Source organism: Ascidia mentula, chromosome 2 (genome assembly GCF_947561715.1).
Source record: "Ascidia mentula chromosome 2, kaAscMent1.1, whole genome shotgun sequence".
NCBI lineage: Eukaryota > Metazoa > Chordata > Ascidiacea > Phlebobranchia > Ascidiidae > Ascidia > Ascidia mentula.
In genome coordinates this window covers 7,449,767-7,460,707 of record NC_138567.1, presented here as the reverse complement: position 1 = coordinate 7,460,707, position 10,941 = coordinate 7,449,767, and the positions used below count along the sequence as shown (strand labels likewise).

General features: G+C 42.5%; 1 protein-coding gene across 1 annotated transcript; it reads right to left on the bottom strand.

Annotated features, from left to right (window-relative positions):
- Positions 1 to 4,794: 4,794 nt before the first annotated feature.
- LOC145888536 (NF-kappa-B inhibitor alpha-like) lies at positions 4,795 to 9,374 on the bottom strand. Its single transcript, XM_082979308.1, has 8 exons — positions 9,063 to 9,374; positions 8,942 to 8,980; positions 8,765 to 8,822; positions 8,585 to 8,690; positions 8,360 to 8,453; positions 8,061 to 8,204; positions 5,651 to 5,855; positions 4,795 to 5,407 (listed from the first exon to the last, which is right to left on the bottom strand). Exons 1-8 carry the CDS (start codon positions 9,304 to 9,306, stop codon positions 5,191 to 5,193), a joined length of 1,107 nt encoding a protein of 368 aa, XP_082835434.1. The 5' UTR covers positions 9,307 to 9,374; the 3' UTR covers positions 4,795 to 5,190.
- Between the last annotated feature and the right edge of the window lie 1,567 nt (positions 9,375 to 10,941).

Sequence of the window (10,941 nt, the reverse complement as noted above, 5' to 3'; positions counted from 1 at the left end):
AAAAACGAAAAACTATTTCGGACGACGTTTCGGTCGTTATTCAACTGACCTTCATCAGGACAAATGAAGTACCGCGTGTTTACGACAAATAATACTTTGAACACAAGGTCACACCTCTACTACATGGTGACTATTTCGTCCTTCTTTCTAAAATATGACCAATAAAGAATGTAAAATTTTGGGTAAATGAGAACGAACCAGCGATGCAATCGTTTGAAGTTTGCATACATATAGGCCAAAATAGATGTTTTAATGTGGTTCGAGACCGTTTTTTTGCACATTCAATGCTACGATACACCATAATGCTCGCGTAGTTTTGTTGGAGTATAGAAACTCGTAACACCTGACCGCACATTTACGTCACGTGTAAGTCCATGACACGTGAGTCGTTATTTTACTCCGCGGTGCAAAAAGTCTGCGTATTTTTTCATCACACGAAATCTAGAATCGAGTTCCAAAAGTCTTTACGAAACATGTTCTAATTATTTTTACCAATTATCCTTGTAATTAGGGGGCAATGCGACCTTTTGGTGACCCGCTGATTTGGGTCAACCCCACAATAGTAAGCGTGGGGATAAATATTCCGTATATGGACAAACGTGTACGCGTGCCGCAATGTGCACCCTGCATCGTGACACGTTAGCGCAACAAACATCGTCCAATATTTTTATTTTGTGTATTGTTGCCTCGTTTTTTCATTGCATAAATAAAAAACATAGCAAAAACGCGTGTACACTTTACTGTTAGTTGTTGTTGTTGTTGTTGCTACATGGTTCAGAATAGCTATTGGTTTTCGCCGAATTGTTATGACGGAAGTAGCTAAAAATGAACTTGCCATAACCACAAAATCCCTGTTGAGATGAGGAATGACGTTACATGCACCATAATAACATATGAGCGTATGTTTCGCTTTCCTCCAAGCAAAAATAAGTACTTGATCTTTTACTTTATCTGATGAAACCTGAACGTGACATAACAAGTTCAGTGTGATTGTCTTGTTCCAGCGGTAAAAAATTGATAAAGTACAAAGTAATTTGTCCTTTTTAAAGTTTCATTTGACAGAAACTAAGCTTCTGATGCGAAAATCAAGGAACGCGCAATATTGTGTGTTGGTTTGTTTGTTCGCTGATGGCATTTCATCGCATTTTTGGCGCAATCCGGATGCGGAATTTCCTCGACAACAATTGGCCATTTATAGACTTTCAGCCGAGCAGCAAAGTAATTCGCAACGTCGCTTCACTGTAAGTCGTGAAAGGTTTTCAACAATTTCGGCAACCCAGACGCGGCGTGTGGGATTATCCAAAGCATCGCAAATCGCGTTTTTTTCTTCGGCATACTCTTTTTATTGATTGTGATGGTGTTTTTCCTGCAAAAGAAGCGTAACTACAAACCTATATTCGGAATGACATTAAATTAAACCATAGTGAACTCAGTGGGTTCAATATAAACTTGTTGGCTTGCTTTGGCAAAATATATCATGTCTATAATATAAACCAAAAATGCAACTGTTGGTAATGACGTCGATAATGTCGCATGCAAAAAACATTAATTGAATACTTTTATACCTCGTACCTGCATTGCGTCCAACTCTATTTGTAACATTGTGTAAGAAAAAAACAAAAACAATTCAAATTGATAAAAATTTGCAAGAAACACAAATTTCGAAGTTTTATAAAAACGTCATACACCGTTTGTGCAGACTTCGTTGGTACAGATATATACAACGTTGAATATCACCAAAACCAAGTTCTGACTTTCCCCGACCAAGCTTTTCAGTTTCACAGTGCTTAAACAAGTGATGACGTCGTAAAGTTCCGGCGTTGGTCACTCCGAATCCCTTGATAGGAAACTTACGTCATTCGAGGGAAACTTTGCATCACGAACAAAACAAGAAACCTAATCTCGTGACTTCTTCAGCAGCATAGTTGGTTCTTTTCATACATCATTTATTCTGGTTTACTCGGATTGGATTTGAAACAGTTTTTTTTTGCGCGAATGGGAACAACTACGTAAACTAGAAAATAACTTTGAAGCGGTAAATGTACACCCATAAAAACCCCGTAAGAGGCGATTACGAGGTGATTTCCTGTGGCAGTGACGTCCGCCATCGACTTTTCAACGTAAAGCCAGGAAAATCTATCATTTATGATGAGCGTTTTAAATAAACTCCAAGTTTCCAACATACTCCACACAAAAAAAACACCAAAAGAATTATTTTGAACAACACGTTTGGCGACAGAAAATAAACCACGTTGATTAGTCACTGACACGTAGAAAAAAATGTAAGTCGAAAACGCGGAATTCGCGCTTTCTGCGAGTTGGTAATACTGCAGCCTTGGGCATGACGGTTGTTTTCAAACGCTTTTTTCCCACCAAGAAGCCCCGACTAAAACGTGAAGGAACCCGTCTTGTCAAAGTTCGAATCAGAGTGCAGGTCGGGGCTCCACGAAAAATAAGATTTCGTGGGAGAATCGAACACTCCTGCGGTTTTTAATGTTTACAAACGCACCGCAAATGGCCTTCAAGAGACCGGGGTGAACTTGAACTTTATATGCAATGCGGCTAATTTGTAAACAAACCGACTCTGTGGCTGCATTTTGCATTAGTTGTCTCGCAAAACAGCCAGGTGCAAAAATTACACCTTTTGATAACGCACAGACAGCGCCGGTACAAGAAAATGCGAGGTGAGATTAGATAAAAAATGCGGTGCGCGGCGACATACACTTAACCGAAAAAGAACACAACATTTTCGAAAGCGAAATTCAGGGTTGAGGACTTTTATTCGTTCTCTCCTTTTTTGGATGCTCGGCGTCCAATTAGACAAAATCGGTCAAATGCACCAAGGATCTGCGCACACATAGGTATACATAAAACTCATTTGTTCAATATCTATGAATGCTATCGGCTAAATCCACGTATAGAGTTAGTAACGGTGTGTTTATTACGTCGCCATGGAATAGACCAAACACTTTCTGTTGGCTGCCGCTTAGTAGTTTGAATGTGTATTCAAGCTTAACAGACTAATCAATAGTTTTGCGAAATCGTCCCGGCATTGGTCACGTGGTGTGTTTAAATTGATTTTATTGTGAAAAAAAATAGCAAGCAAAACAAAAAGTGATTATGCGTTGTGAATCCCAAGAAGAAAGGTACATTTCCAGACATGATAATCTCAGACATGCCGTTTCGTTTGATATAATCTACTTCGTTTGCCTGTTTTTTGGCCAAGCGAAGGAAAATCCCACCAAATGCTCGTGAAGGCATGTTTGTCCGAACGGTCTCACTTTTCTACTCTGCGCCTGCAATTAAATCTTCGCTTCAGTGCGTTCGTGTTTACAGCTGCGACTCGGTTTGTTTTGCAAGTGCTGACGGCGGAGTGCGCAAGCAACATCCAGTCTGTTATGCAAAACCAATGCTCGTTAATATAAATATTAGGTCGATTCCATCACCTTGCTGCTTCATTAATTAACATCTTTTTGTCGGCAAACTGTTGGCAACAGCGATTAATCGCAATATTGATCTTCCCGTGGATGTCCTCTGTCTGAGTCTGTTTTATATTGTTGGGTTTGGTACATGCTCTTGTAACTCTCTGCTTGTTAAGGCTGTAATATATTTCGGTATAACACTTATACCCACTGTAACGCGTGTGTAACACGCCTTCGCTGCCAATAACACAAAGAGTTTTCTACTAAAATAAGGGCATTCTGACTTCCACACATGAAAATAAAAGAATTACGTAATGCCGTACGCCAATTATTGCAAAATTTAACCAAAAGGCAAAACAAAACAAGACGAAAAGTGCATTGCACAAACAGAGTCACTTAGGTAATAATAGCCATGTTTGCTGCTGTTGCCACTGAGTAAGCATAGTGGCAGGGTTGTAAATTTCGTTAAAGGTCGAATTAGACAGCTAACCCATTGTGCTGAAACGAGTTGTACAAAACTGAAAATCTAAGTTGATTCATATGACCGACCGATTACAACATCATATGAAAGGACTTATGGACTCATGCTATTGTAGTTTGTCCGTGTTTTTTCAATTAGTCGTGACGTGAAACGTTCTGACGAGAGCTTATGTAATCACAACAACTTTTTACGTATCTCTCGCTTCCGGAATTGACAGGCTGAACCATTGACCGAAGGTATTCGGGTGCAAAATGTTGGTCTGTTCACAACTAATTCCAACAAACCAAATGAAATAGGAACAGTTTTTTAAGTTTGATTACTTTAATGCGCTGTTCCGATAAATTGTACGCCATGTAATGTTTAATTCTTTTCAACTAGTACAAAACCCCTTGTGTTATACACTGTCAGCAAACGAGATTGTGACGTGTCAATTGGCACTATTATGTTCAAGATTAGCTTTTCTTTCATTGATTCTTACTGGAGTCTGACACGTTGGACAGTCACGACCGACAGGGTTTGGTGCGCTGCTCAGGCTAGGTAAAGGAAATTACCCATGGACCGTCACGCTGTGTTGACTAAAGCGTTGAAGCTACGCACGGGGAATTTCCAAGTTCGTAAGTACGTTTAATTCATAATTACGGTGCTATAAGAAAGTAGGTGCTTTCGGGCTGTTAGTGCGAAATCGCGTCGAACCAACTGTGTGACCTCAGGGTTGCATAAATATATACTGAGTAGGAAATGACGGCCAATGTGGGCTTTGAAATGAACTCAAGAACACACACGTATGCTGAACTATGGCAAGGATTGTATAACACCGCACAACGGGATATCTGACACAACTGTTGTACCCTGTCGAGGAAGCGGGTGCTATCTTGATATACGACAAACAAGCTCGTTCGTTTCTTTATTATTATATGTACATGGGTCATTGCGGATTTGTACAAAACACGTCAACGACACAAAACAAAAATAAAACTTTCAATGAGAAAGAGATAAAAAACGAATGCCTCAGCACTTCGACGTAATTATCGCTTCGTAAGGTGTTGGTAAGGAAGAAAGCAGGCGGCTGTGTTCCAAGGCCTACTTCGTACACCCCAAGCCCTGCGATCGGCCCTTCTGTCGTTTCAGCACTCGTCTACCAGAAGAAGCAGGAATTACCAGGCCTGCTGGAACACCAGGCAACCTCCCGGGCTATGCCCTGTCCTTTTACTGCTGCTGCATATGCTTGCCAGTTTTGTCTGGCTTGCATCACCGTATGCTGTTGTGCGAATGTACAATGCTTGGGCTTTAACAGCCCACTGTGGTGGCGGTGACGGCCGCTCTGCTGATGCGCAGTTTCTTTTCTTCGTCACGTAGAGTGTCCAAGAGTTTTCTGTTGTGGGTTGCTAGTTCGAAGACGTCATAATCGTCTAAGGTGATGAGGAATATATCGGCCCCGTGTTCAATCAACATCTTGGCGATGTTGGTGGGCGCTTTAGCTGCTGCGAGGTGTAGAGGCGAGCACCTTCAAAAAGACACGGTTTGTTTAGAATCACTCGCTTCGGCCAAAACTTCGCATATGAGTGAGTAAAGCTTTTGAATGACCTTGAGCTTATCTTGTAAACAAGCTGCAGACAGTTCGGCAAAACATCAGCGCGCCGGACGGAAAGCTAATCGGATTTAAACGAATAGACCAGATCGCGACGAACTAACCGCAACTAGATCCGTATACGCACATTTAACTAAGGCTTTATATAATGTTACTTACTCGTCATAGGTGAGGGCGTTCACATCGGCGTGGCACCTTTCAACAAGGAACCGGGTGGCTTCAATTCTTCTGCAGTCGATGGCGTGGTGAAGGGCCGTTCTGCCGGATTTAACGTCGGGAATATCCACATCACAGTGTAGGTTGTGTAGAAGTTCCATCACGCTGGTATGATTATTCATCGATGCGAGGTGAAGGGGCGTGTAGCCTGGAAAAAACGTGGACGGTTAATGTTTTAGTGGTGTGCATCCGACGCGTGAAATTAGACAACATATGTAACATGTACAGGGCAGCTACGTTCGGTACATAGCGACTTCCGCAAATATCAACAGGGTAGATGCCTTGGGAATTGCGCCAGGCCGTTGTGACCTATTTGGTCGGGAATCCACCATCTCTAAATAACGCAATTAATGCACGTCATTGCCCTACGCGCACTGGGAGATCCAGTGTTGATCCATTCACCGAGGCCAAAACTTCCCAACAGGCGCTGCCAGCCGCGCACTAATACCTTCAGCCTGAGGGCGTTTGGAATTTTTTCGCAGGTGTGCTTCGGCGCCGTTCTGTTTAACCAGAGACGTTTCAACTCGAGCGAGCGGCCGTTGACTGGGCGACTCTCGACGCAGAAAGTCCCCGGGCGCCTCGACAAACGAGCGAACACAAAGCAAAAAAATTCCACCAGCTCACAGCGCGATACGAGCACGCGCGCTAAGGCGTTCACAAAGAAACGAAGACGGGAGGCCTTACGCGCAATAAAAGAGAAGGGTTACGCGAGCAGCGGTTTGAGTGGGGATTTACGCGCCCTGCACCAGTTATAGTGTTGGACAGTGCGACGAAATGTAATAATTTACAGTCTTACGCAACACGTACTATACTCACGACAGATCACATGTTATTATCTTTCAAGGTGGCATAGTTATGTGCAATATAATGTACATGTGACATTTATTGACCAAGGTTGTTACATTCTACAGCTTTTGTAACCAAGAAACGGTAGGTTTTTGTGCCAGTACGGCGAAAACGAAAGTACTGTGAGCGGTGCCAGGCGCCAGCCTATTTACAATAACGATTTAACGTAACTAAATCAACCCAACAGACCAGCGGGAACAGCAGAACATTTTTACATGCAAATGTAATGCGCGTTTTTATGACTCTTCGGCATTTTCAACAGTCCGGAAATCGGACAATACCCGAAAACGGACATCAACGCATGCCTGCGGGGCACAGCCAGTCGTTAATTAACTTTGTAGAAGTTCCCGCGTGCTCTGCTACTCAACGCTGCGCATTTGCATTTTCCCATAAGACAAGCGATTTTGGGCTGTCGCGACAATAGCTGGATGTAAATCCTTGACTACACAGCAAAGGGAAGGTGGCCACAGGACGAAACTGTCACTTGGCGGAAGTTCGCTGTTGCCTGCCCCGGTTGTTAATAAGCTACCTGTAAGAGACTGACAGGAAATCGGACAGCGACGCGTGCCTTTACGCGGGGAAATAACAACTTCCGTACGACACAACCCCTCGTGTCTGGACGACCTTACACGACACACAAGGCGATACCAACCCTTTGTTGAAATATTTTCAAGCCTGTTGACAGATGAAATACGGACGCGTGATTCACAGGTTTGCTGATAAACACAAAAGGGGAACAACGAGCAGGAGGATTGTTTGGCAATTGGGGGATTTTTCTAATGATTCAGCGACAAGTGCTTAAACTGGCGGGGCAGGCAGTTAATAGCGAGACAAGCGGGGGATGCACAGAAAAAGATGCTGACGCAGTCAGATACAAATCGCGAAACATTTCTCAGACAAAAAATTCCACATTCCCTAATCGGGCGCTCTGGTCCTAACTTTGACCGAACGTACGTTTTACCCACAATACAGTTTCAATATATATTCCAGGACATTGGGACAAAGCAAAGGTATCAACGAATCTAGATTTTTTCCCCACACAAAAACATGTTGGTCGTACACTAAACCTAGCAACGCATGCGACCGGGCCCAACAGACTTGGCTACCGCCACGGGTTATTGTCGGGTGTGCAACGGTGAATTAAAGGCGCCGTTTGGTGACTTGTTACAAATCAGCTTATTGCTGTCTCCGCTGTGTGCTTTTGGTTAATTCCATGTTCGCTGAAAGTTGAAACGGGCAAAACCGACCACATTCCATTTCCAAAGCACCGCCCGCGGGCTCGCTTGCCACGGCAGCAAGAGTTGTGTGCATGGCAACGCAGTGAAGGAAACGGCGGAAATTTCCACATTATGGCACTGGCACGTGCAATTACACCCAAGTGTTCTCGACAAACAGTCGTTGCACCTTATATGTCAATGGAAGACCGCGGGTGTTTTCCACAAACCCAATTCACATGTCACACTCATCGATATTGTACCAACCACAACTATTGTTCCACGCATCTCACCTTCAAAGTTTTTGTCATTCACATTCTGTGGCAGGTCACCATCTTTCCTGAAGCCTGTGTTTTCATCCTTGGTTATTGGTTGGGTCAGCATGTCAACATGTACAGGGTAGCCACGTTGACAGGCAATGTGGAGGGGAGTGTTGCCTGACAATAGTAATACAAATCAATAAGTTTTTCAGTAACAGCAGTCCAAAGTATGCATTAGGAATCTGACTGTGCCAAGGTTACAGTTGTACACTAAGTGCACATAATAAATATAACAATAATTAAATCTTCTAATAAATAAGGAGTAAACTTACCGTTTTGGTCTCTGCAATGTACGTTTGCCCCATAAGCCACCAAACATCTCACAATTTGAGGTTGGTCAGTCATCACAGCAAGGTGAAGAGCAGTCTACACATATTTTAACTATTACTTATCAGAAATATAATTCCATAGATATCACAACACCATAGATGTACTACAAAGATATTAGATAACCATGTCCACCTTAATCAGTGATAATGATATGTAGTAATATATACCTGGCAGTTTTCATTGGCAATATCCAAGGCATCTGGCACCACACATGCTTGAACGAGATTAAAGGCAAGGTCTACTTTCTTTTGGATGATAGCCAGCTGAAGGTACCTGCCAACAAAAAAATGGTATTTTTATTTTTACAAAGTGCAATTTTGTATTGCTAAGTACGCAAGTACACTTACGTGTCACCATCTTTGTCTGGTAAAAACCACTGAAGCATGTGATTATATTCTTCTTCATCTGCAAAAAACAAGTCATTAAATAATGAAATATAAGGATATCTACAAACAAAAGTATTTATAAAACTACTTTAATTCTGTAAACTTACACAGATATTAACACAATCACACAAAAATTACCTTCTCTGGGTAGTCCAGAATCAATTCCTTGATCATTGTCTAAAAAAATGTTAAAACGTTGAAACATTGAATACTTGTTTTAACACATATATTGTTTTATTTCTTGGTGTCAAACACTTACCCAGATTTGTGATATCTGTAGTGGAGTCTTTGGTTGTACTTGTTGTTGTTAATGTAGAGGTTGTTTTTGTCAACTCTGAATAGGTTTCATTGCTGCTTGTGTACCTATCTGGTTCTTGTATAGAGTTGTAAGAGTCATAGCCAGAATCAAATCGGTCCTGGTTGGGCCACTGTTTATGGCTTGGCATATCAGATAAATCCCGGCCGGATGCTTTTGGAAAACCAGATGAAACGTTGTGGTCCATTATTTTGCAGAATATTATGCAGATTTCAACATGTAGTAATAAATATATCTGCAAGCGAATGAAAGCAACATTTAGCTGACGCACTCGACAAACGCACATACAGCAATACAATTCAAGATGGCCGACAGTCGTCTGGCAGCGCTGTCTTGTAAACTATATGTCCAGTCTCTTCAACAAGCTTCTATAAACCATACTTTAGTTAACTACACATAATGTGCCTTGGCAAAGAGCAGTTTCTTGTGCTGGCATATTCACAAATCTGCGGTTCGGTACACTAATCAGCACTATAAAACGGACCCTAACGCACAATACATCCTTCTCGTACAACTTGTCTGGCAGTGTATGGCCTGATGTTGCTGCGAAGAGATGGATACTGCTCCGTGCGGGTTTCCCCAGCGCAACCTTTTTTGCCAGCTAAGAGCACTGGCCCTCTCCTTTTTCTCTTCGCCCGACGCCACAGACTCGTGTGCTGAAGCATATCAAAACGCAGGAAAACCCCGCAGTCAGGCTTGTGAAGGGCATCTGATTCATTTTACTTTTGTTCTGCGCTGCTGTAACTCGGTTTCCTTGTTACGCGAATCACAAGTTTAACCATATTACAAGCGATGTGGCGAACCAGTGGTGAAACGAATATCTTACCCAATATTCCGGTCTCACACTGTGGGGTTACAACAATGGATGATTCACTGAATAAAATCGTTGGAAAACTACTGTTCAAGTCTCCCGAAAACGACTGCCACCCCAGTCCCCCGACATATAAGCATATAACAATTGAGCTACGTGTAAAGAAACTGGACAGCCTTATATTGTTGACTGCAGTTAGTAACGGACGGGGATTTTTCGCGAAGTCCTGCTCGATTCATAAACTATTAGTGAGTCGACCATATGCTCCATTAGTCATTGATAAAAGTGCCGAGCACCAAAGACAGGATGCCACACATCCAGAAAAGCACCCTCTATCAGGGAATTACTTTCTCCGACCCCGAGAAAACAACCTCTTTTCAGGGGATGTGGCAACAGCATGCATGTGGTACGCATTCCCAACAAGGCAAGTTTCATCGCAATGGGGCAATATTATTGCTGCTTTGCGGGGTGACAATGGCGCAGAGAACTTGTGGCGTTCGTGCGTTGGCAACTATTTTGAGCGTTTCCGTCGCTAGTCACCACAGTTGCGAGGCTCAGAATGTTGTTGTCACCACAGTAGGTTTGTAATAGGAGCTGGTCGACGGACGCTGTAAGTACACATACAAACCTGATTGTACCATGTTGCGTTTTACCGCTATCTACTGGTGGAGGTATTGCGCGTCGTTTTTTAGGACGACTTCTTTTGTGGCATTTAAAACACTGTAATGTCACAGGACCTTTCTAAAACTTACAACACTAACTTTTAAGCTACTAGTGTGTATTTTAGGCGTACATTAGCGATACTTCAGCAAGAAATTTAGCCCCAGCAACATATGACTCATCATGTTTCCGCTGCTGTAAAAAGCAAGTAACAAAACGGCTTGCGCGAAGAAACTATAGTCATACCTGTCTCGTAACACAATACGAGATTGTAACGGAAACAATTAAAACCTACCCTTTACATCTTGTTTTCGAAATGAAATGTTCCGCAACCTTGTATGGTATATATTG

Excerpts from the sequence above, each read along its gene's own strand:
- LOC145888536 (XM_082979308.1), bottom strand. The coding sequence starts at position 9,306 with ATGGACCACAACGTTTCATCTGGTTTTCCAAAAGCATCCGGCCGGGAT. Across the intron at positions 8,823-8,941 it reads TTCTGGACTACCCAGAGAAG|ATGAAGAAGAATATAATCAC; the intron begins GTAATTTTTGTG and ends TGTTTTTTGCAG. Across the intron at positions 8,205-8,359 it reads ACATTGCAGAGACCAAAACG|GCAACACTCCCCTCCACATT; the intron begins GTAAGTTTACTC and ends TACTATTGTCAG.